The 22,889-nt window shown below is 53.5% G+C and overlaps 2 protein-coding genes and 2 non-coding genes across 6 annotated transcripts; 1 reads left to right on the forward strand and 3 right to left on the reverse strand.

Moving 5' to 3' along the window:
- Positions 1–4,138: 4,138 nt before the first annotated feature.
- Positions 4,139–10,657, forward strand: PDZD4 (PDZ domain containing 4). 2 transcript variants are annotated; one of them, XM_044682616.1, is made up of 8 exons: positions 4,139–4,398; positions 5,767–5,857; positions 6,452–6,550; positions 7,650–7,712; positions 8,475–8,576; positions 8,747–8,857; positions 9,050–9,769; positions 9,815–10,657. In XM_044682616.1, the coding sequence occupies exons 1-8, from the start codon at positions 4,328–4,330 to the stop codon at positions 10,655–10,657; spliced, it is 2,100 nt and encodes a 699-aa protein (XP_044538551.1). In that variant the 5' UTR covers positions 4,139–4,327. The 2 variants fall into 2 exon arrangements, with proteins under 2 accessions (XP_044538551.1, XP_044538552.1); XM_044682617.1 differs by having other exon boundaries at positions 4,151–4,380.
- Positions 10,658–18,448: 7,791 nt separating this feature from the next.
- SSR4 (signal sequence receptor subunit 4) lies at positions 18,449–22,717 on the reverse strand. 2 transcript variants are annotated; one of them, XM_044682564.1, is made up of 6 exons: positions 22,474–22,717; positions 21,200–21,318; positions 19,600–19,674; positions 19,253–19,342; positions 18,864–18,929; positions 18,449–18,610 (listed from the first exon to the last, which is right to left on the reverse strand). In XM_044682564.1, the coding sequence occupies exons 1-6, from the start codon at positions 22,697–22,699 to the stop codon at positions 18,506–18,508; spliced, it is 681 nt and encodes a 226-aa protein (XP_044538499.1). In that variant the 5' UTR covers positions 22,700–22,717; the 3' UTR covers positions 18,449–18,505. The 2 variants fall into 2 exon arrangements, with proteins under 2 accessions (XP_044538499.1, XP_044538498.1); XM_044682563.1 differs by having other exon boundaries at positions 22,447–22,717.
- Positions 19,778–19,913, reverse strand: LOC123253887. Its single transcript, XR_006506635.1, has one exon. It is a non-coding gene; the product is annotated as a small nucleolar RNA SNORA42/SNORA80 family (small nucleolar RNA).
- Positions 21,542–21,679, reverse strand: LOC123253886. Its single transcript, XR_006506634.1, has one exon. It is a non-coding gene; the product is annotated as a small nucleolar RNA SNORA42/SNORA80 family (small nucleolar RNA).
- Positions 22,718–22,889: the final 172 nt, after the last annotated feature.

Raw genomic sequence — 22,889 nt, forward strand, 5'->3', positions numbered from 1 at the left:
GGGGACTGCTCCGTGTCACCTGTCCCAGGCGGCCAGGCTGGGAAGCTTTGTATCTAAACGCCCTAGAGCGCAGCCTCGGCCGCAGCTCTCCACCCCATCCCCCTTCTCGCCGATATCCTGACATGGCGCCCCTTCGCCAACCCGCCCGTGCTCCCTTTCCGCAGCCTGGGCTCAGTTTCCATAGCAACCCAGCTGCCGTGCAGCCATACAGAGAACAGACAGTGGCGGTAGAGCATCCCCGTGTCACCCAGGATCCCTGCCCACAGGTCCCAAAGGCGAAGGAATAGGAAGGGCGGGCGCGGGCAGGCGCGCACGCGCACACACGTGACTTCCCACCGATTCAGCGCGAGCCCAGCCCCAGCCCCAGCCCCAGCCCCAGCCCCGTTCTTTCCATGCATGCACACCCCAGGTGTGAGCACATCTCCCCCAGCAGTAGACGCCCATGCGTGCTGGGTGCGTGCTTGAGGAGCCATCACATGCTGCGCCCCTACCCGGAGCCACGTGACCTCTTCTTCATGCTGCTGATCGGAAATGGTGGAAGACACCCCGGAGACCCTCCCTGGCCCGGGTTCTTGTCCCTCCTGGCACGTGATGGCTCTTTTCTTGTCTCTCTTTACCCAGGAGCAGTTTCCCACCCCCAGACAGCCTATGAACATTGAGGGAGATGAAGTGGCCTTTCATGCAGACGCTACCAAGTGCCCCCACAGAGTATTTCTGGGAACTGGACGGGGCTGAAGGCAGAGAGGGCTGCCCAGAGATGGGAGGTCCTGGGTTCAAAGGTGACCTCGGATCTTCCTAGCTGGGTGACCCCCATTGCCAGCCCTCGCCACTCTTCTGTTTTGGAACCAGTACACGGTATTCAGTTCTAAGACAAGGAAGTCGAGGATTTTTTTAAAAAGACGGCATGGGTTGGGACAGCTGGATGGCTCAGTGGATTGAGAGCCAAGCACAGAGACAGGAGGTCTTGGGTTCAAATTTGACCTCAGCCACTCCCTAGCTGTGTAACCTGGGTAAATGACTTCACCCCCTTTGCCTAGCCCCTACCGCTTTTCTGCCTTGGAACCAATACACAGAATTGGGTGTAAAACGGAAGGAAAGGGTTAAAAAATGTTTAAAATGTTATCTTTTATTCTAATAACAAATTTCCACATAAGTTTTCCAAAATGATATGATTCTTCTTGTCTCCCCTCCCCCTTCCTAGAGCTGACAAGCAATTCCACTGGGTTATACATGTATTAGCACTCGAAACACACGTCTGTATTATTCATTTAAAATGTTTTAAAAAGACAACATGCCTGGCTAGATGTACCCAGTTTCCGTCTGACACTCACAGCCTTACTGGGAGAGCTGGGTAAGGAAGGGGCACATTGGACCCGAGACCATATTAGCCTGTCACCATGGAGCTACCATTAAAGATGGAAGCCTTGGGATGGGGTAGGGGCAGGGGCAGGGGAGGGTGGGGGTGGTGAGCCAGCCAGTGTTCCGCTCCTCTGATTTCCCGATTAGAGAAACTGGTTTCCCTGCCTCCTACTCTGAGGAAACCTTAGTGCTGTCCCAGCCCGGGCTTCTGTTCCCATTCTCGCCTTTTTGACCCTCGCTGGGAATGCAGTAGGCAGTCAGTGAGTCACAGCACAGGGCCGTGATGCCCCAGCAGTGAGGCTTGGACGAGAGGGAAATGCCACAGGCTGATAAAGACCTTCCAGGCCATGTTTGCTCCCAGGAAGCCAGCAGCTTCTGAACAAGGAAGGGGTGCTGGGAGAACAGAGGGCAGGGACTGGGAAATGCTGTGTCATTTGCCCGCGGTACCCAGAGAGCAACGCTAAGAACAAGTGAATTTCATCCACAACTTAAGGCTGCCTCTTCATTTGATGTGCCTCTTGCCACAAACGGAAGGCTGAGAGTTAGTTCTAGCTGCGCTGCCCACTGTTCAAAGGCCAGAGGGGTTTCACTTGTACTTGAGAAGCCTGGAAATAGCCATGTTGTCAGTATGGCAACAAGGACGATGAGGAAGTGCTCATGTTACTGGAGAGCCATCAAAGAAAATACTTGGGAGGCTCTTGTCTAAAATGATAGGTAGGGGGACAGCTGGGTGGCTCAATGGATAGAGAACCAGGAGATCCCTGGGTTCAAGCCTGGCCTCAGACACTTCCTAGCTGGGTGACCCTGGGCAAGTCACTTCACCCCCATTGCCCAGCCCTTCCCGCTCCTCTGCCTTGAAACCAATAGATGCTATTGATTCTAAGATGGAAGGTGAGGGTTTAAAAAAATTCAGTGAAAGGTAAGGGATGTCTGGCTATGGGCATCCTCCAGGGAAAACGATTTCGAGACAACATTTTGCCACAATTCTCCTCTCCTGGGGATTTCCAGATGACTTTGGTTCTCACCTTCGCCCTTCTCAAATTCGATCTTAGAATTCTTTATCTGGGTCCCGTTCCTCCATTGGAGGCGGCGTAGCTCAGGGGACAGAGCACTGGCTTTGGAGGCAGAGGCGCCGGCTTGAAACCCCACTTCTGCTGCGGGACCTTGGACAAATCACCTCTTCTTAAGTAGGAAGCCTCGCTTCCTCTTAAAATCAGGAGATTGGACTAGATGGATGGCCTCTTGGGCCTCCTCCAGCCGGAACCCTGTGGACCTGATTGTAAACTTGAATGAGAAAAGAATGATGTTTTCCCACTGTTGCCCCAGGACCACGCATCATAGCACCTTACTGTCTGAGGCCTGGGCGTTTAGCCCTAGGCGCGGCCTTGCTGATAGGTGGGCACCGAAAAGCAGAGGCCTTAAAATAGGGTGTGAGCATCTCCAATGGAGGGGTTAGGTAGCATTCTGTTTCCCAGGATTCTTGGGGTCTCCTTTAGAGAGTAGAAGAGCCGTCTGAGCAGCTAATTTAGGGTAGGAGGGGCTGGGCAGGAGAGTCAGCAGGAAGCTAGGACAGTAAGACCTGGAAGGGGAAATGAACCCACTGGCCTCGGGAGAGTTTTGAAAATATGGCGGAGAAGGTTCAGAGACAGACAAGAGCTGGCTGAATAATGGCTTGGCCTCAATTGGTCTGGAAGATATGGGACTTGGAGGATGTGAATACTAGTAATGGCAGATCTTCCCAATCTGACCTCTTCTCTTATTGTTCTTCTATGTGCTCCCACCCCGCTCCACTGACCCCAGCCCCAGTTCATTGGGATCTCTGGGACTTTGGTTTTTTGTCATACTTCATCCCCGAAGATCATTCTCCTGGCCACCAGGAGGGGGGAGATCGCCCCATTTTGAGCTGCTCTGCCCTTCAAGGCCTAAGGCACAAGGCCTCCCCCCACCCCCACCCCCGCCCCCGACTCCTTCAACATTGGTTTGCCATAGCTCACCTTGTGGTGTTGACTTTCTTTTGCCATGTGGCTCTGTATTCTTGTCCAACTGGATCGTAAGCTTTCTGAGGGCAGGAACTCGTTCCCGTTTTCCTGAATTCCTTCCCCTCCACATTGCTATGCATAGACTGGGGACCTGATAGAAGCTTCATAAATGGTTGGGGCTCACACTTACCAAGCCCCTTCCCCTCCCCCACCACGGAGCCTTGGTATCTGGACACACCACCTCTAGGTACCTCTCACATACTCTGGGTACTGATGATGCCCCTAGGCTCTTGCCCATGGATTCTAAGGCATTTCGCAGATTCCAGATGACGCTGCTCTTGTCCTTCCTACAAACCCTCCATGCTGGCTAAAGGTGAAGAAGGGGAAACGTTCTGGGGTCTACTGGTAGACAAGCAAGAAGGCTGGTGCTGGAGGAAGGACCTCGGGCCTGTTGGCTTGGAGAGAAGTCTCTTGTTGTGGCAGAGCCCGGTGACCTGTCCCTCAGACCCCAGGCCCATATGGGGCTCTCCTCTGGCTCCTCCATTTGCCTGAGGTGGCTTGATATATGCTATTTGAAAATGAGGAGCAGGAGAGTAGAACTGGAATGAGAGTCAAAGTGAAAGGATGGAGGACGGACACCCTTTCTATGGATCGGTTGGGGGCTGCCGGTTGATGAGCTCAGGCAATGAGCGTCGTGCCCGAGTCTTGCCAGGCTGAGCCTACCTCTGACTTCTGGGTTCCCTTCTCCCTGCTTTTGGAGGGGAGATGGCCTGGGGATGTTGATGTGGGCATGTCTCTGCCCACAGGTGAACGGGAAGGAGCTCTCCAAACTGTCTCAGGAGCAAACCCTGGAAGCACTGCGCTCTTCCAAGGAGCCCCTGGTAATCCAGGTGCTAAGACGAAGCCCCCGCCTCCGGGGGGACAGCTCCTGTCACGACCTGCAGCTGGTGGACAGTGGCACTCAGACTGACATCACCTTCGAGCATATCATGGCGTTGGGCAAGTTGCGCCCTCCCACTCCACCCATGGTCATCCTGGAGCCGTACGTCCTTTCTGAGCTGTGAGTTGCCCCCAGGAGGGCTCCGGGCCCTGCCTCCAGAGCAGGCACAGCACCTGGGCGCATCTGGGTCCTTTTGCCAAAGGCCACATCCAGGCCTGTCTGGGCTCTGGAGGCAGAATATCCAAGCTACCTTTTCTTATTCTCTTGCATCCCCAGGATCGGCTGCTTTCCTTCCTTGTGGAAATCTTCCTCTGGGAAAGGACTGGGCAGGGGCAGTCCCAGGAGGTCTAGCTGGGATTCAGGATCAAGCCTCAGGGGCACTTGTCTCGGGCTTCTCACCAGATGGTGATGGGATTAGGAAGCTAGAAGTCAGGCCTTCCTCCCTTCATCTCCTCCTAGAGCTCAAGGGAGGCAAGCCCCCCCTCTGCTGGCTTGGAACTGACTGCACATGATTCCTCGCTGATAGATGTGGCGGGGAGGGAAGGAGCTGATCTCTCGATCTTTTCTCTTCTTCCCCATGTCCTTCTACTTCATGCCTTTGAATTCTCTTGCCTTCTTCCTCTCTTATTTCCCTCACCTCTCTGGATCTCTTCCCAACTCTTCCCTGCTTCCTCACCTCTCTGGATCTCTTCCCATCTCTTGTCTGCTTCCATTCTTTCATTTCTCTGTCTTACTCCTTGGAAGAAAGGGGCCTTCTTCCAGTCAGGGGCGATGGAGAGAGAGAGAGTGTGTGTGTGAGAGTGTGTGTGCCTGCGCGTGCATTGACACCGCTAATCTTCCAGCCAGATTGCAGGGGAGCTGCTTGCTACCAGGACCCCCTCTCTTCAATCAGAGAGGTAGGAAGGAGGCAGGGAGGAAGGGCTGCTGCTGACACTAATCATTTCCTGGGGATCGGAACGCAATACCCGAGGGGACTTCATCATCCCTGCTCTGGTCCTGTAGGATCGGCTTGGGCCTGGTTAACTCCTGGGGGCACTGCATGGGATGCTACCAGTAAATGGGGCGGGGGTGGTGACGAGGCACTGACTGTGCCCTGGCGGTGACAGCTTCGGTCCGGATGGCCAGATCAGTCGTCCTCTGGGCTGCTGATGCAGCTGTGCGGAACGGGGTGGGGTGGGGCGGGGTGCTGGGCATCCTCGGTCTTCCTTCTGGACCCTTAGATGCTCCATAAAGCATTTCTGGCCTCTGCATGAATGAGTTTGGTTTGAAAGGAATGGAATTCGGCAGGCTCACTCTCGAGGGTACCTCCAGGTCCATTGGCGCCTAGGGCAGCTAGCTCAGTGCATCTCTACTCCAGATCCCTGGGTCACCTGCTCGCAGGGAGATAGATACGCCAGGCCCCGGAGCTGTTGGGAGGTGGGGGAGAAGAGTGGGGGGAAATAGACGGATGGTTGGTTGTCCTGACCCCTCCCACCTTCTCCTGGGCAGCCCCCCCATCGGCCATGAGTATTATGACCCAGCGGAGTTCATGGAGGGCAGCCAGCAGGAGGCAGACCGAGTGGATGAGCTGGAGTATGAGGTGAGCTTGAGGGAGACAGGTGAGGGGCTGCCAGGTGCAGAGCAGCCATTCTCGGTGGTCACTTTTGGGGTGGTGCCTTTCCAATTGTCCCCCGCTTGGGGAGTGACGAGAGGTTTGATCGCTTCCCGGGAGATGGAAGGTACCAAGAAGTGTCAGTTTGGTCTCTCCTGAGAGCAGGTGGGGCTTTCATCCTGCTTCTCCTGTTCCTTGTGGCCATACCATAGCCCACCTTGGGCAGGAAGGAAGGAGGGTGTGGGTTTGGTTCCCATGTTTGCTCTGTGTAGGTGAGTCTGTGTCTTCCTGTGTGTCTGGTGTCTCGTGTGTCTCCTTGTGTGTCTCCTGGGGCTTCCGAGTAAACGGGGGAAGTGAGAACAGATCTCAGCGCCTGAGACACAGAGACACTGTGTACCTAGCAGCAGTGTAGGTGATGTGAGAGACGAGGTGAGGGGTTCCCCGGGGCCAGGGGATGGTTTTGGATGGCATAGCTTGGTGGGAGCACTGTTCTGCACCCCCCACCCCACCCCGCATCATGCCGAATGACTCACAAGTTCCCCTGGGCTTTCTGTTCCATTCCCTGCTCCCCCTGCGTGGCAGGAGGTGGAGTTGTACAAAGCCAGCCACCGGGACAAGCTCGGTTTGATGGTTTGCTACCGAACAGATGATGAAGAGGACCTGGGCATCTACGTCGGAGAGGTAGGACTTGATCTGGGGAGGGAGGGGGGCGCCACTAGCGGCAGTGCGGGGGGGCCGTGTCCACTGGACGCCGCCATTCTGGCACTCTGAACTCGGCCCTTCTCTCTGGACTTTGGTTTGCTCCTTTTTACAAGGAGGACATTGGCTAAGATGCTTCCCAAGGACTCTTCTCCCTCTAAAGTTTGCTGTTTCTCTGAGGAAGATGAGGAATGACCTTCAGAGAGAACATTCCCACAGCGGGGCATGGGGGGGGGGATGGGTGGGAATTAACCCTGGGCCTCCACTCTCCTGTCTGCTTCTCCTCTTGCCCCATCTCTGGACCTTTCATCTAATGCTAACAAGGGCTGATCCCTTTGCTCTGGATTATGGGAGCCTACACAAAGGACCTTAGAGATCATGGAGGCCAACCCTTTCGCCTTACAGAGGAGGAGGAGGAAGCTGAGGTCTGGAAAGGGAATGGGGAGAGAGCGAGACACAGAAAGACAGAGAGATAGAGAGACAGAGGGCCAGAGAAAGACATACACACACAGAGCGAGAGAGAAAGGAAGGGAGAGAGGGAGGGAGGGAGGGAGGGAGAAGAGCAGAGACTGAATTTGAAGCTTGTCTTTGCCCTCCTGCCCTATACCTGCCATCTCATCACCAAGTAGGGTTTTCATTTGTCTGAGGTGGGAAAGTGAGGCAAGGCCAGGGAAAGCAGCCCACAGCAAGGATGACCTCGGCCATTGGCCAGTTGTGGAGAGAATAAAGCTTCCCTCTCCGGGCAGCCGCCTCTTTCAGGTGGGCCCCGGGTGCCAATCGGAGTGGTCTGGCAGAGGCAGAGGAAGTGCCCGTGTGTTCGGAAGACACCATCTTCTTACCCTGCCAATGGAAAAACACACCCTGATCACCTCCCAATTTAGGGAGTGTCTCTGACAGCCACATCTTCCCCTGCTGCTGGCTAATGAACAAGGCTAGGGGCTTCCCAGAGACCATTCTTGACCTTACAGAAGGGGTCCCCCTGAGGGCCTCTGCATTCCCTTCCTCTGCAGAGTGGGCCTGAAACACTCTGTCGTTCTCTGGCAGTACCCAGCACTATTCCCACTTTGCATGGCTCCTATAGGTAAATCCCAACAGCATCGCAGCCAAAGATGGCCGGATCCGAGAAGGGGACCGCATCATCCAGGTGAGCCCTGTACCCATCTCTCCCCCTGGGCTGCTGGCCACGTGCTCAGCCCCTCCCTCCTCTTCCAGCTAGCTCTCTTCTTATTTTGATGGGCAGTAGTCTTCCGGAAAGGGCTAAGGGCTGGGGGTGGCAAGCAGCCACGAGAAAGAATCCAGACGGTTTTCCAGGTCTCCTGGGGGGCTTCTGTGCTCTGCTCAGAGTGGCTTTTTGAGCCAAGGGGAGTCAAGGTTAGGAGAGAGAGACGCCCGTTTCTCTCCATCCTGGCCGGGGTCCTCCTTTAGGTTCTTGAGTGCTGACGCCTGCCAAAGGGCGTCAGTTCCCCCTACTGCCTTCCCAAGGGCCACTTTTCGTGTCTTGTGGAAGATGAGTATGGTGAGCAGGGTGCGGATCTCCTGGGGCCTCTGCTAGGACCGTAGGAGTCCACGCTTTAAGGCCGCTCAGAAAACCAGAGCTATGAGAAGTAACGCAAACACCTTAACCCAGTACTTCCAGCTCCTTCTGGGCCTGGAATTGACTAGCCTTGTGGAGCTCATTCCATCCTCCCCTAGTCCCATGCCTCAGCCTGGCTCCCAAATCTGCCTTTTGTAAGCCTTTTCTTATATGTCTGAGCTGTGATGATGTGGTGTGAACCGAGGTCAGGTGGGTTTGGGCAGAGACAGGGAGAGGCCATCCCTGGGATCTCTGCCCCCCCCCCCCCCCAGTTCGCGGGTCCCTTTTTGCTGGCTGTTGTCTCCAGCTAACTCTCTCCTTGCCCCGTCCAAGATAAACGGCATGGACGTCCAGAACCGAGAGGAGGCGGTAGCCATCCTGACCCAGGAGGAGAACACCAACATTTCACTGCTTGTGGCTCGGCCAGAGACTGAGGTACTCCTGCCCCCTGGGCCCGACAGCCTTCTCGGAGGAGGGGGGCGGGCCTGCACCCTGGAAGGGAGGGGGAAGCGATGACGGCAGTCACGCGCTAGGCTTTGTCTCTGGGGAGAGAGAGCGCCAGTGACACCGGACACGCGGCCAGAATCCTCCGCTTCTCTCTCTAGCTGACCAAGCGATGGAAAGACAGCGACCGCGAGGACTTCCTAGATGACTTTGGCTCCGAGAACGAGGGAGAGCTGCCCCTCCAGAAGCTGAAATCCCCCTCTGGCCATCAGGTGAGAGAAGAGGAGGAGGGAAGGATGGGTACCGCCCCCAGGTAAGGCGGGGCGGAGCGGGAGAGGAAATGAAGGACTTGGGGAAGGGCTGGAAGCCCACGTTTGAGGCCAGATACCCCTGGGGCCCCAAGCTCGGCCCCCAGCGTCGTGGCTAGGCCTACCCGAACCCCAAACTCGTCTCTCTGTCCCCAGCTTGAAACTGAAGACAGAAAGGGAGCTGCTAGTACAGGCCCGGGTCTGAACAACAGCCAGGAGCTGGACAGTGGGGTGGGCCGGACCGACGAAAGCACCCGAAACGAAGAGAGCTCAGAACACGACCTGCTGGGAGACGAGGCCCCGAGCACCACCAACACCCCAGGGAGTCTGCGCAAGTTTGGCCTCCAGGGCGATGCCCTGCAGAGCCGAGACTTCCACTTCAGCATGGACTCCCTCCTGGCCGAGGGAGCCGGGTTAGGCGGTGGGGACGTCCCCGGCCTCACCGATGAGGAGTATGAGCGCTACCGGGAGCTGCTGGAAATCAAATGCCACTTGGAGAACGGCAACCAGCTGGGGCTCTTCTTCCCCAGGGCGGGAGGGGGCAACAGCTCCCTGGATGTCAACCGCAACGAGAGCCTGGGGCACGAGATGGCCATGCTCGAGGAGGAGCTCCGGCACCTGGAGTTCAAGTGCCGGAACATCCTGCGGGCCCAGAAGATGCAGCAGCTGCGGGAGCGCTGCATGAAGGCCTGGCTGCTGGAGGAGGAGAGCCTCTATGACTTTGGGGCCAGCGAGCCCAAGAAGCACGAACTCTCCGACATCACCGAGCTGCCCGAGAAGTCGGACAAAGATAGCACCAGTGCCTACAACACGGGCGAGAGCTGCCGCAGCACCCCGCTGCTCATGGAGCCCCTGCTCGAGAGCCCCCTGCGGCGGGTCACCGACACCATCTTCAAGGCCGCCTGCTTAGGGGCCGAGAAGGCTGCCCCCGGGAACTCAAACCTCAACCAGAGTACGTGCGGCCCAGCCAAGGCCGGCGGCCCCCCGGACGGGAGCCCGGCCAAGTTCCGCTCCCTCTCCCGCGACGGCGGCGGCGGCGGCGGCGGCGACGTGTGCCAGAGGCAGCACGCTGAGGACAGGCTCCGCCGCAGCCCCAAGACTGGCGCGGGGGCGCTGGAGCAGGCAGGAGCGGAAGGCAGCCCCTACCTCTCTCGGCGCCATCGGGTGCAGGGCCAAGCCAGCGAGCGCTACCACAGCTGTGTGCAGCTGAGCCCCGCCCGCGGCCTGGAGGAACTGGGCCACACCCCTCTGAGTCTAGCCACCATGTGCAAGGACTCCCTGGCCAGCCCCAAGGTGGGAGGGGCCGAAGCGCCCCGGATGGAATGGAAGGTGAAGGTGCGCAGTGACGGCACCCGCTACGTGGCCAAACGGCCTGTCCGGGACCGGCTCCTGAAGGCGCGCGCCCTGAAGATCCGCGAGGAGCGGAGCGGCATGACCACGGACGACGACGCCGTGAGCGAGATGAAGATGGGCCGCTACTGGAGCAAGGAAGAGCGGAAGCAGCACCTGATCCGGGCCCGGGAGCAGCGGAAACGGCGGGAATTCATGATGCAGAGCCGGCTCGAGTGCCTGAGGGAGCAGCAGAACAGCGAAAGCAAGCACGAGCTCAATATCATCGCGCTGAGCCACCGCAAAACCATGAAGAAGAGGAACAAGAAGATCCTCGACAACTGGATCACCATCCAGGAGATGCTGGCCCACGGAACCCGCTCAGCGGACGGCAAGAGGGTCTACAACCCTCTCCTGTCTGTCACCACTGTGTGAGGCTCCCTCCTCCCGGCCAGGCCCTTCGCTGAGTCACCTTCCCTTTCCCCTGGAGACTCGGCTGTGGCGTGAGCGGCTGTGGTGTTCGGTGTTCGGGGAGCGCGCCCGCTCGCGCGCGCGCCTGTGTCTGTGTGCAGAAGAAGCCCAAGTTTTCTGCGCGCCCGCCCAAGGTCGACCCGAAAGAAAGTTTCAGGCCTGCTGGGCTCGTGCGCGTGGCTTTCACACAGACACACACGCCCGCGCGCGCGCGCGCCCGCCCGCGTCCCATCCGCTTGGGGGCGCGAGGAGACGGCGCAACTCGATGGGAAAAGTTGGGGAGGGAGGAAGACTTTCCAGAGCACAAAGCATTTCCTTACCTTGGATTTCGAGCACAAAAGTCCCCGCGGATGATCATGCCTCCCTCAGCTCACTGTCCACCGTGCTGTGTCTGCCGGGGGCCCAACAGGAGCCTCTCGTTCCGGGACAAGAGCAACCCTGATTTCGTGGTCTTTATCATTTTCTGTGCTTGCCAATATTTGTTTTTCTGTTTTGTGAACCTGCCCAGGGGCCAGCAGCTCCTTAAGGCCGCCGGCCGGGAGCTGAGAGTGATGTCTGTCCGGGAAGAAGGTTGGTTGGGAGGGGAGGGAGGGAGGGAGGGGTCCGGGGAGGGGGGAAGCGGGAAAGGGGGAACGGTGAAGTGTGGGGCCCAGGATAGGGTGGGGGGCATCACAGGTGGACCTGAAGATGGTCCCGTGTGTGTAATATGGCTGCTGTCTCCCCTGGGTGAGGCGCTTCCTTCTCCACCAGCCAGTGGAGCTCCTAGGCTGCGTTAGCCTAAGTCCGGTGTCCAGGACTGGGGAAGAGAGAGTCCCGCAGTACTCCTGCCTAGTCAGACCCATCCAGGGTGTCGGGTTCACTCCCGGACACCGCCGTTGGGGAGAGACACGGACAAGTGGGAAGTGTTCAGGGAAAGGGGGAGCAGGGTGGTATGGTAAGAGGAGTCGGGATCGTGTCACGTGGTAACCAGCTGAAGGCAGACTTGATCGAGGGAGGGGAGGAAGGAAGTGGCTGTGATCAGTCTTTAGCTAATGGAAGGGCTGAAAGATGGAAGAGGGATTCAACGTATTCTGCTTGTCCCCAGAGGGCCCAAGTCGAACCAGTGGGGGAAAGTTCTAGGAAGGCAGATTTCAGTTCATCAGGAATGATGCCCAACCATGGACCGGGCAGTCTCATTCGGTCATTAGTTCAAGCGGTCTGGATGACCACGGGTCAGGGATGCCTTCCGAGCAGGGCTTCCTGCAGCCGGTGGGATGTTAGACTAGACGCCCTCTGAGGTCCCTTTCAATTCCGAGGCTCTATGATCGGTAGCATGCAGGCTACCCCATCCTCTGTGGACACCCTCCAGCACCACCTGCATCTTAAGAATAAAGCAAGCTGTGTTTTGACTCGAGCTCCAGTCTGGTGATTTGTGTTTTGAGGGTAGAAGGGCAGGTTACTGCCCTGGCTGGGGGGGGGGGGGGGAGGGGGGAATCGAAAGCCACAAACTTTCGCAATTGGAAAAACAAGATGCACTGAGGCACTCTCTTAATTTTATTTTGAATATTTCCCCCTAGTTCCATGTTTCATGTTCTTTCCCCCTCGCCCAACCCCCCAACCCCCCTTAGCCGACCCACAATTCCACGGGGTTTTACACGTATCATTGATCAAGACCTAATTCCCTATTATTGATAGTTGGGCTAGAGTTATCTTTTAGCGTCTCACTGAGGTACTCTTAATGGGAAAGCAGCATTCTACACTGAATGGCATTTTATTTTGGAGCCGCAAGAAATCGCCCGACTATGGATTGGAAACTACTAAGGAAAGCCTCCCCCCCCCCCCATCTGGAGTATGAGGGGCCACTGGTCGAGTCACTAAGGCCCTAGAGACAAAAATTGCTTTAAGGGAACAGGCGGGCAGTGTTCCTCCCACTCAGAAGCGTTGGTGTGACTTGCCTTAGAATCCTCTGCCTTTGAGGAGTCACGTGGCTCCGCTTGACTGCCAAAGGGGTCCGTGGCACAGAAAAGGGTAAGAACCCCTGCCCCGAGCACTTCCCACAGTTGGGGACCTGGTACAAACCGCCTTTCTCTCTAGGCACCTCTTGAAAATGACACGCCGAGGCACAAAGCTGACCTTTGCCAGGATTGGTGGGAAAAGCCCAAAGTCTTGATTCTCACCGCACACTCAGTTCTGGCAATAAATAAGGCGTGTGTGCGCGCGCCTGCGCAAGTCAGGGGGCTTGAATCCTGTGGCTTTTGATTCCGGAGCCAGAATGGAAGGGGTATTTTTTTTTTTTTTTTTTTTTTTTTTTTGCTCCTATCATCTCAAACTCTACCGGAAAGGCAGCTGGGTATCTCAATAGATGGAGAGCCAGGCCTAGAGACGGGAGGTCCTAGGTTCAGATCTGGCCTCAGACACTTCCCAGCTGGGTGACCCTGGGCGAGTCACTTGACCCCCATTGCCCACCCTTACCACTCTTCCACCTAGGAGCCAATACACAGAAGTTAAGGGTTAAAAAACAAACAAACAAATAAACAAACAAACAAACAAACAAAACTCTCCCGGAAGTTTGCCTCCTTAACAGCAAGGAACAGAACAGAACCGTGGTTAACCACTCACCTCGGACCAGGTATCCCCACAGGTCGGGTACCAAAGCTCTTAGCCCAACTAAACTAAACTCAAGTTTAGCTGTAGATAGGATGCTCTTCTTCTTTTAATTTTTAATTTATTTATTTTAAAAATATTCTCCCATGTTTCCATGACTCATATTCTCTCCCTCCCCCCTCCCAGAGCCAACAAGCAATTCCACTGGGTTCTACAAAGGTCACTTGATACCTATTTCCATATTCATTTTTGCTACAGAGCTAGCTTTTAAAGCCTAAACCCCAAATCATATACCCATATATGCAAGTGCTAAGTACTAAGCCTTGTGTTTTTCTTTTGCGTTTCTTCTCCCATAGTTCTTTCTCTCTATGTGGTTAGCATTCTTTCCCGGGAAATTCTTCAGGAGCGTCCTGGATTATTATATCACTTCTAGTGGTAAAGTCCATTACATTTGATTATACCGCAGTGTATCCGTCTCTGTGCACAATGTTCTCCCGGTTCTGCTCCTTTCACTCTGCATCAATTCCTGGAGGTCATTCCAGTTCACATGGAATTCCTCCAGTTCATTATTCCTTTGAACACAATAGTATTCCATCCCCAGCAGATACCTCAATTTGTTCAGCCATTTCCCAATTGAGGGACACCCCCTCATTTTCCAATTAGAGTATGGCTATGAATGGCAGTGCCACCCTCAGGGGTGGAGAGGTGCAGAGCGTGGTTGCCATTGGTACACTGGTCTTTTGAAGACCTCCTAGGGGTTGTAAGGTGCTGTGATACAAGACATGACACATACAAGACAGAGCCTGCCCTTTTAAAAGCTTAGTGTCAAGGGGGCAGCTGGGTAGCTCAGTGGATGGAGAGCCAGGCCTAGAGACGGGAGGTCCTGGGTTCAAATCCGGCCTCAGACACTTCCCAGCTGGGTGACCCTGGGCAAGTCACTTGACCCCCATGGCCCACCCTTACCGCTCTTCTGCCTTGGAACCAATACACAGTATTGACTCCCAGACGGAAGGTGAGGGTTAATGAAAAAAAAGCTTAGTGTCAAGGGGCAGCTAGGTGACTCAGTGCACAGAGATCCAGGTCTGGAGGTGGGACTGCCTGGGTTCAAATCTGTTCTCAGATGCTTCCTAACTGTGTGACTCTGGATAAGTCACTTAACCTTCATTGCCTCACCCTTACCACTCTTCTGCCTTGGAATCCACACTCAGCATTGACTCCAAGACGGAAGGTAAGAGTTAAAAAAGAAAGAAAAAGCTTAGTTTCTGGATCAACAAACATTCGACATTCCGCATCGCCTCCCCAAGCAAATGACCAACAGCCTGAGCAGAAAGCCGCAGCCCTGGGTAAAGGGAGAGCTAAAGGAGCCCTGAAGGTCTTTGCCACAGAAACTCCTCCGTCCCGATCCTGAATCTCCAAAGGGGACAGAAGAGCAAATCCAGGAATTATTAGGGAGGAGCATTAAGCAGGCTGCAAGATCAGCCAGGGTGCTAGTCCCGGCCCCACCCCTAGCGATTGCTTCTGCTTCTTGCTCCCCAGGCCCGCGGAGCAGGGAGCGAACCGGAAGGCCAACCAGACCCTTCACTAATCGCTTAGTCCCTCCAGCTCCAAATCCTGGATGTGCTTCTCCAGCTGCTTTCAAGCCATCAAAGGAACAGCTGAAGAACTTTCTCCAGACTATTCCTGCTCACAGCCAGTGCTGTCGGGGACTCCAAGCCAGAAGACTGAGGACGGAAGCCGACCACAGTGGAGACCCATTTTCTAGTTGCCAGTGGCAGAGAGAGGCCCCTGCTCTTCCAGCACTTCCCTGAAGCGTTTAAACCGAGCTGCTGTGTGCCTGTGCACTCCTCCTACTCTCGGGCCAGGAGATAGAAAGCCCAGAAAACTGGTTCCCCAGTGAATTAATCTTAGGGGCGCGGGTTCAAGGATCCCCGCAAACTTGCTCCAGAACCCGAAGCTCACTCCTAAGAAAATTCCTACCTACAGCGGGCCTCGATGGGTGACTGGGGCCTGGAAGGGACCTGCTAAGAGTTCAGTCATTTATTCTCTCGTTCGGAGTGAGAGGGAATGGCCGGGAAGCATCTTGAGCTCCCGAGATCCCTTGGGCTCCAAGTAAAGCCCGAGGAGGCTAAGACAACGCAGCCTGGAGGCAATGGCTGCTGGTAAATGTTTTAACGAGCCACCGAAGGCTCGTAAATCTCATCTGCATTATTAACACTTTCTTCAGCCTAGGAAACAATAAAACAAAAGCCAGAGGGGCGGCCTTGCAGGTTGCCTGTAAATACTCCTTTGGAAAAGAGCTGCGGGACGCCACCACACCCTGGCTCAAGGCTACCCTTTAAGATGTAAATGCCCATCGGAGAGCCCGGCCTATTTAGATGCAAATACCCATCTGCGGGAGCCAAAAGGGCTCTAAAATGCCAATGGGATGGGGAAGAGAGGGAAGGGCTAATGTCACTAAAGGTAGGTGCCCTGTGCTCAGTGGATGGAGAGCCAGGTCTGGAGACAGAGATCCTGGGTTCAAGTCTCTCTGCCTTGCTACTCAAAACCCTGTTCTTGGGGGTAACTAGATGCTTCAGTAAATTGTGAGCCAGGTTTAGAGACTGGAGGTCCTGGGTTTCAATCTGGCCTCAGACACTTCCTGTGTGACCCTGGGCAAGTCACTTCACCCACATTGCCTAGCCCTTACCGCTCTTTCTTAGACTTGATAGTGAAGGTAAGGATTAAAAAAAAAAGGCAACGGTAGGTGGGGCAAATGGGTGAAACCTGTTTGGGCCCTAGGTGGGGGGTGGAGGATGAAGGGAATAGGTGGGGCAGGGCCTGGAGTAGGCATTTGATTGGGAAAAGGAACTCCCAGATGAAGCAAGGTGCTGGATCCCAAATCTGATTTAGTGGTGAGGCCCAGAGATCCGGCGCCCTCTTCCTGTGCTAAGGTGACTTCTGACACTGGCTTGGAAAAGGCCCCAACAAGTTGCTGGGGGGGGGTGTCTCCAGTCTGGAGAGCAGCCATTTGCAGGGATGCTCCTGGAGGCTGGGAACTCTCCATTGGAAGAGGCTGCTTTCTCTTCTGGCTTTAGAAGTGGCTTTCCAATCTATGTGACTGGAGACCAGGAAAGGCCCTTCCAGAAAGGTGCCAGAGGCGGGGCAGGGATCTCTGCTTCTCTACCTGCTTCCTGAGAGGCCAATCAGGGCAGACCACGTGCCCGTGTTCTAGCTGACGCTGCACATTTGGTAACCAAGACAGTTTTTTTTTCATCAAATTGGGTGTCAAGTGAATAAAACAAAGGGAAAAGCAGGGTGTGTGTGCGTGTGGCCAGGACCCCCCAGACTACACCATTCCCCTTTTTCTGATGCCCTGCTTATCAGGAATGTCTCATGGTTTATTGCAGATTGTAGTGGTGAGTGCCCACAAATCGGGACTTGTCCCCACACCCATCATTTTCATACCAATGACTTGGATAAGGGCCTAGATGGCATTGGCTTCATTCCTAAGCCTGGGACAGGCTTGTGTGATTGACATCTGGGTGTTTGGTGCCAACTCAGTGTATCAGTCACTGGCTCTAGTGGGCCAAGGAGCCCCATCGGAGCCGGAGCCTCCTGGGACAAGTCAGACCAAATTGGCAACATTCTGCTCAGCCATGGGCAGCCTGGCAGTGTAAGCAAGAAGCTGGGGGCAACCGGAGAACTGAGATGATCACAGGCCTTGAGTCCACTCGAGATTCTGTTGAAGGAACTGCTGACATTTAGCCTAGAAGAGAGAAGATTGGCGGGGTGGAACATGACAGCCCAGCTCTGGTGCTGGTAGGGGGATGAGAGGCAAATTTAGCCTCCAGGTCTCTGGCATTGGAAAGTAGACTGCCCCCCTCCCCCCACTTTATATTGGAGATGACATATGGACTGAGGTTGTTCCCCTAGATGGCTAGTCCTTGTTAACTCCAAAATGTTGATACTTTTAACCTTTTACCTTCCATCTTAGAATCAATACTGTATTGGTTCCAAGGCAGAAGAATGGTAATGGCTAAGCAATGGGGGCTAATTGACTTGCCCAGGGTCACAAAGCTAGGGTTCACATTTGAACCCAGGACCTCCGGTCTCTAGGCCTGACTCTCAATCCACTGAGCCACCCAGTTGCCCACCCAATTTTGATCTCCGGATCAAGCTCAGGTATTAAAAATACTCTGGCCCAAACCAAACTAAAATGTACCTGGGGGAAGCTGGGTAGGGTAAGTGGATAGAGCCAGACCAAGAGATGGTCCTAAATTCAAATACGGCCTCAAACACTTGATTCTGAGACATTAAAAAAAAAAAGTAATTGGGAAATGCTGGACAAAAGAAAAAATTAGTAGAACCATGAGGTTTTCTAAGTGGTCCTTGTTTCTATGCAAGTTTGATACCACTAATCTATTTTGGCACCCCTCTTTTCAATCAAGGCCTTGAGAAAGGAAGAGCCTCAGGGTCCCATAGGTGGTCATTAGCAGAACCATTTGAATCTAGGTCTTCAGATGTCAACTCAAGTAGGAGCTGACCCCCAACCCCCGACCCCCACCCCTCTATTTCCATAGTATTTTAAGGTTCACTGACAGCAAAACTATTGACTTCACTGTCTCTCGGGTCTCCTTCCCTGTAAAATGGAGTGACCAGGATAGCCAACGTGTCCACAGCTGTTCTATTTCTCTGCCCTTCCAGGCTATGGAACATGACTGTTGTCTCTCCTTGTGGAGGCTGAAAAGGCTGCAGAAGTCCTTTAAAGTCTCAGTACTGACAGGATCACAGGATGATGGCACAATTTAACCCTGGTAGATATTAGAGAACAAAAAGTATGCCAGTCACAGGCTGCTTTAAGGAGCCTGGGCAGACTGGTAGTGACTACTAAGTCATGAATGCCCACCCAATGCCAGCCACTTTCCCAAATGATGGCTTCTACCTTGGGCCCAGCCTGGGAGACGACCTCAGAAGCTATGAAAGGGGGCAGTGGTTGACTGCCAGAGTCTACTCAATAACCTGTCCCCTGCTCCTTCCCTGCCCCAAAAGGTAGAAGGGGGAAAGTGGGCTTGGAGATCTTTGGAGTTCAAATGAAAGTTCAGCCCAGGGCCACCAGAAGACTTCAGCCACTCTACCCTGTCAAAGTCTGCCCAAGTCACTTTCTATGCAAAATGAAGCCATCGACTAAAGAAATTCCGAGTGAAGGAACCTTTTTATTTTGCAGGAAGAAAAATCTGGAAGGAGACAGGTTCAGGACTGAATGTTGCTTTTGGCACTGAAGGCCATGTAATAGATCGCCATGCCAATCATTGCAGCCAGCACCTCTGTGGAGACCCAAGGCCCGTTCCAAGCACCCTGAAAGAGAAGGAAGCAGCCGGCTAGGAGTGGGCTGGGGATATGGTGACTGTGCAGTGGAAATCAGTCATTCCCCTTTGGAGTAAGAGAAAATGCCTTTTCATCCCACTAAGTGAGAGACAAATAATAGAACTCAACCCCACCCTTTCCCATACTAAGAAGCCCAGCCCAGCCCAGGTACACAGCCAGCTTTTGCTTCCCACCCTACTATAGGAGAGCTTCTAATGAGGCCTGCCTTATCCCACTCACTCACCCGGTGGTCCACGCTGACTATAAACAAAGGACTGATGGTTGACACATCCTCATTGCTTCTCTGGGCCTATAGTATATAGAGAGACAGTATAGGGGCTGAGCACCTCCTTCATCCCTGGGAAAGACCTCAAACAGCTATTGGCATGCCCCAGGTCTAGAGTGTGGAGGGAAAAAAAAGGACAGGTAATTGAGCGTCAGAGGTCGCCTCTCCCAACCAAGATGGCTTATTCCTACCAGGAGGCTTCCATCTTGTACTCTAACAATCTGCATCTTATTCCACATGCAACTAGAGCCCCCTGGTGGCCATGCCACTCCACACGGAGGGAGGGTGTGTCTGTCCAAGTTTCCCTAAGCCTTCTCTCAAGGACAGGAAGTCATTCTAAGACTCACCTTTCTTAGAAGACTGTAAGATTCTTCATCAAAAAACTTGACTTCATAGGTTCCAGAATAGGCATTCTTATGTTCCAGGCTCCAGGATACCTGATTTCAGGGGGAATGAAAACTAGCCAGAAATATCCTGACCCTGTGCGGTCACTCCCAGAGCCCTTTGTTGGCAGGCAGTTGAGCATTTGTGCAGTTTGCAGTGGGAATTTATCAAAAATCTTTCTTTCCAACCCACCTGACCCCCCAGAGGCATGCTGTCTTGTCTTCTCTTCACCCTTATCAGTCCCTGAACCTCTTCCTCTAACAGCCTCTAAGCTTTGCAGGAAAGGGATAAGAGTAGATTCCTCTCATACCTGATATCGGCCAATATCCTGGCCACGAGTCACCGGAAACTGCTTTCCATTAACATCAGCATAGAGGGCCACATTCTGGGGAGTAATTGGGATAGGCAAGATCAGAGGAAGCCAGAGATACATCCTGTCTCCTTTTTGTGTGTGTGTAGAGAAGAGACATTTATATGAGTCAACAGTACACTGTACCACCCATGTCAGTGCTCAAGACTTATAAGTAAAGGTCTGGCAATGGTTCAGGGTGGTTGATTTTTCTGGCATGGAATTCACTATGAGAGGTCCACAGAAAAGGGACATCCATAAATCCAAAACCATGCTAGGGAAGGAACATTAGAAACATTCGCAAGAGGGGGGAAGCCAAACTCTCAAGTAATAATGCCTTGCCCTGTCCCAATCAGCTCTGCCCTCTAGGCTCCTACCTCAAATCTGGATTCTAACCATCAAGCTGACCCCTTTGGCAGTCTAGTAAAGCATCTGGACTCTTAATGTTACCTAATATTCATGATTGACGGAAATGCTAAATTTTGGGCAGAGAATGGTAAAATGAGGATGTTATGTTAAAAAAGCCACCTAAGTTCCCAGAACCCAGCTTAAGAATCCTGGCTTTCCAGGGTCTGACATAGAAAGAAAGCAGAAGTACTTCACTGCCCCGGAAGAGCCCTCATAGGACCTTACAGTAACTCTTATCTCTCTGGTTGAATTTAACCTCAATTTTGCTTGACTATAAAAGACCCTTGATATTCTCCACTGTACCCCATGGATTCGGGTGTGCATCTGTGGGGGCTCAACTAATGCTAATTTCTTATTTCTGTCCTGAGATATAGCAAGAAGAACAAAATACTGCCAGTTATCCTCAAAAGCTTGGCAGGAACTTTGCTGAGCATTAGTTAATTAGTTAGAGCAGTTAGTGTAAAAGCTAAGAGGATTTGCCTTGAGTCAAGCAAGGGTTCTTAAACTCAAGGGCCTATGAACTTAAAAAAAAAAAAAAAAAGATTTAGTCTGATGCCAAATGTAATTGGTTTTTTTCCCCTGGTAACCCAGGTGTTTTATGCATTTAAAACATTTGGAGAGGAAATCCAAAGCAGTCAGCAGACTGCCTGCCACTAGAGTCTGAACCACCATAAAAAAAGATGGGGGGGGAGAGAGGAAAGGGGGCAACTAAAGTGGAGACAGGAGGTCCTGGGTTCATATGTGGCCTCAAAACACTTTTTTTTAAAGCCTAAACTCCAAATCACATCCCCATATATACATGTAAGTGATGTCATGTTTCGTTTTTGCATTTCTATTCCCATAGTTCTTTTTCTCAATGTGGATAGCATTCTTATATAAAAGTCCTTCAGGAGTGGGCCTCAGACACTTCTTAGCTGTGTGACCCTGGGTAAGTTACTTTGCCACCATTGCCTAGCCTTCACTATTCTTCTGCCTTAGAATACATTTATATTTAGTATAGACAAAAGGGCTAAAAAAAAAAAAAAGATATGGATGCGAAAGCTTCTTGTCAAAGTTAAAGGACTTATGAATAGACACAAGGAATTAGTAAACCCAGGATCAAGGGATCCTGCTGCCCACTTCCAGAAAGGTTTGTTGGAAGTTCCTTTCTTACCTGTGCCCCATTCTTGCACATCAAAGAGATCTCCACGATGAAAACGGTCTCAGTGGAAATGACTGCATCAGATGTGGTATAGTAGGAAGGTGTAATCATAGGTTCAGTGCAGGACTCCGCTGTTTGAGATGATTAAGAATAGTAAGTTATTGGCATTAATGGGCACATGCTGGAGCCCCATTTTCTATTCAGGACAAAGTGGAGGGTACACAAAGGTCCAAATGAGGATGGTGGTGGAACAGAAAGTAAAGAGAAAGGGGCAGGGGGGAAGAGAAGTTTCCTGAATCACTTAGGTTAGGCCTTGATTGCTGAAGCAGGAGATTAGCAATCAGGTCTAGAACATCCTGTCCTACCCACTTCAGTGCCTAAAGCCTACAGATTGAGGCCCGGCAATGGTTCGGGGTAGTTAATTTCTTTGGCATGGAATACACTATGAGAAACCCAGTTTTTGATGGGTTTTCCATAAATCCAAAGCCATGCACACTTTACCAGGACAACATGAAATAAGCCAAGACCAGATTGTGGGCCTTAGCTGCCAGGCTGAGTCCTAGCTCATAATACACCCTGGGACCAACTAGTATTTAGTGAAGCTTTCTGGGAAATCAGATTTGGAGGGTGGATTTGGGGGGAGAGGAACAGTGAGACCCTGGAGAGTGAAAATTCATTAATGACAACTGTTTAATAATCCAAGTGATGGGGGCACGGGAGTCCCCCTGTGGAAGCCTAGGTGACCTCAGAGGCTCTCATTTTAACAGATGGGGCATCTGGACCCAGGAAGGGGGAAGCTTACTTATTAAGTCAGGTACTGTGCTCAGTTAGGAGGTATAAAGGTTAAATAGAGGCCCTCTGAGACGATTTGATGGGAGAGGCACCTCAGAGACCATTTAGGATAACGTTCTCGTTTTATAGGGAAACCTGAGGCCCAGAAGAGCAATATGTGTGGATAGAGGCGGGGTACCCGGGCACAATACACGTGGAGCAAACACGTGAGGAGAGGGGCCTAAAAGTTCTAAAAGAGAGTAGCAAGCCTGCAGCCCACCCCCTCCCTCCAGTCCACATCCGTCGGTAACATGGAGGTAGCAAGTGCAACCACGTGGCACTTAGAGGTTTTCACAGTCCTCACTGAGCGGGGTGCATGTCTATGAAACACTGGAACCTGGTAGGCCCGATTGCTCGCTCCCCCCGTTTCTGGCCCTTCAGGCACGCGCCGCCCCCCACAACCGATCCCAGGAGAAGGGAGGTCGTGCCTCCCTCCTCCCTGCCTAGCCCGCTACCTGAGCAACCCGAGATCCCAAGAAAAAGCAGCAGCAGAAGCAGGATTCGGCGGCCGGCGGCCGGGGCGGGAGGGAGGAAGGCCGCCATTAACTCCCTCCAGCGCCGGCGGGAGAGAGAGAGCGCAAAGAGAACTGCTGGCCAATTTAACCGCTCGAGGCCTGACCGGATGTTGCACGTAATCAGCTCCCTCGAGCCAATCAGCTGCAGGTCCGCCAGGCAGCCCATCCGGAGATCTGAGCTGCAGCGGCGCAGCTCTGACGTGGCCTTCCTCCTCCGGTCGAAACCGGAGCGTAAGCAAAATGGCCGCAGCTACCCTCCTCCCTCTGCAAGCTATTCAGTACCCCGCGGAAGGAAGTGGCAGCAGGGTCCAGCCTATGCGCACGCGCATTACCCCTCCCGCCCCCTCCCCCGCTTT

The sequence above is a fragment of the Gracilinanus agilis genome, chromosome X (assembly GCF_016433145.1).
Source record: "Gracilinanus agilis isolate LMUSP501 chromosome X, AgileGrace, whole genome shotgun sequence".
In the NCBI taxonomy this organism is placed as follows: domain Eukaryota; kingdom Metazoa; phylum Chordata; class Mammalia; order Didelphimorphia; family Didelphidae; genus Gracilinanus; species Gracilinanus agilis.

Excerpts from the sequence above, each read along its gene's own strand:
- SSR4 (XM_044682563.1), bottom strand. The coding sequence starts at position 22,699 with ATGGGCTGCCTGGCGGACCTGCAGCTGATTGGCTCGAGGGAGCTGATT. Across the intron at positions 21,319-22,446 it reads GCTAGGCAGGGAGGAGGGAG|CGGAGTCCTGCACTGAACCT; the intron begins GCACGACCTCCC and ends CATCTCAAACAG. Across the intron at positions 19,343-19,599 it reads AGGATATTGGCCGATATCAG|GTATCCTGGAGCCTGGAACA; the intron begins GTATGAGAGGAA and ends CCCTGAAATCAG.
- PDZD4 (XM_044682616.1), top strand. The coding sequence starts at position 4,328 with ATGGCGTTGGGCAAGTTGCGCCCTCCCACTCCACCCATGGTCATCCTG. Across the intron at positions 7,713-8,474 it reads AAGGGGACCGCATCATCCAG|ATAAACGGCATGGACGTCCA; the intron begins GTGAGCCCTGTA and ends GCCCCGTCCAAG. Across the intron at positions 8,858-9,049 it reads AATCCCCCTCTGGCCATCAG|CTTGAAACTGAAGACAGAAA; the intron begins GTGAGAGAAGAG and ends CTCTGTCCCCAG.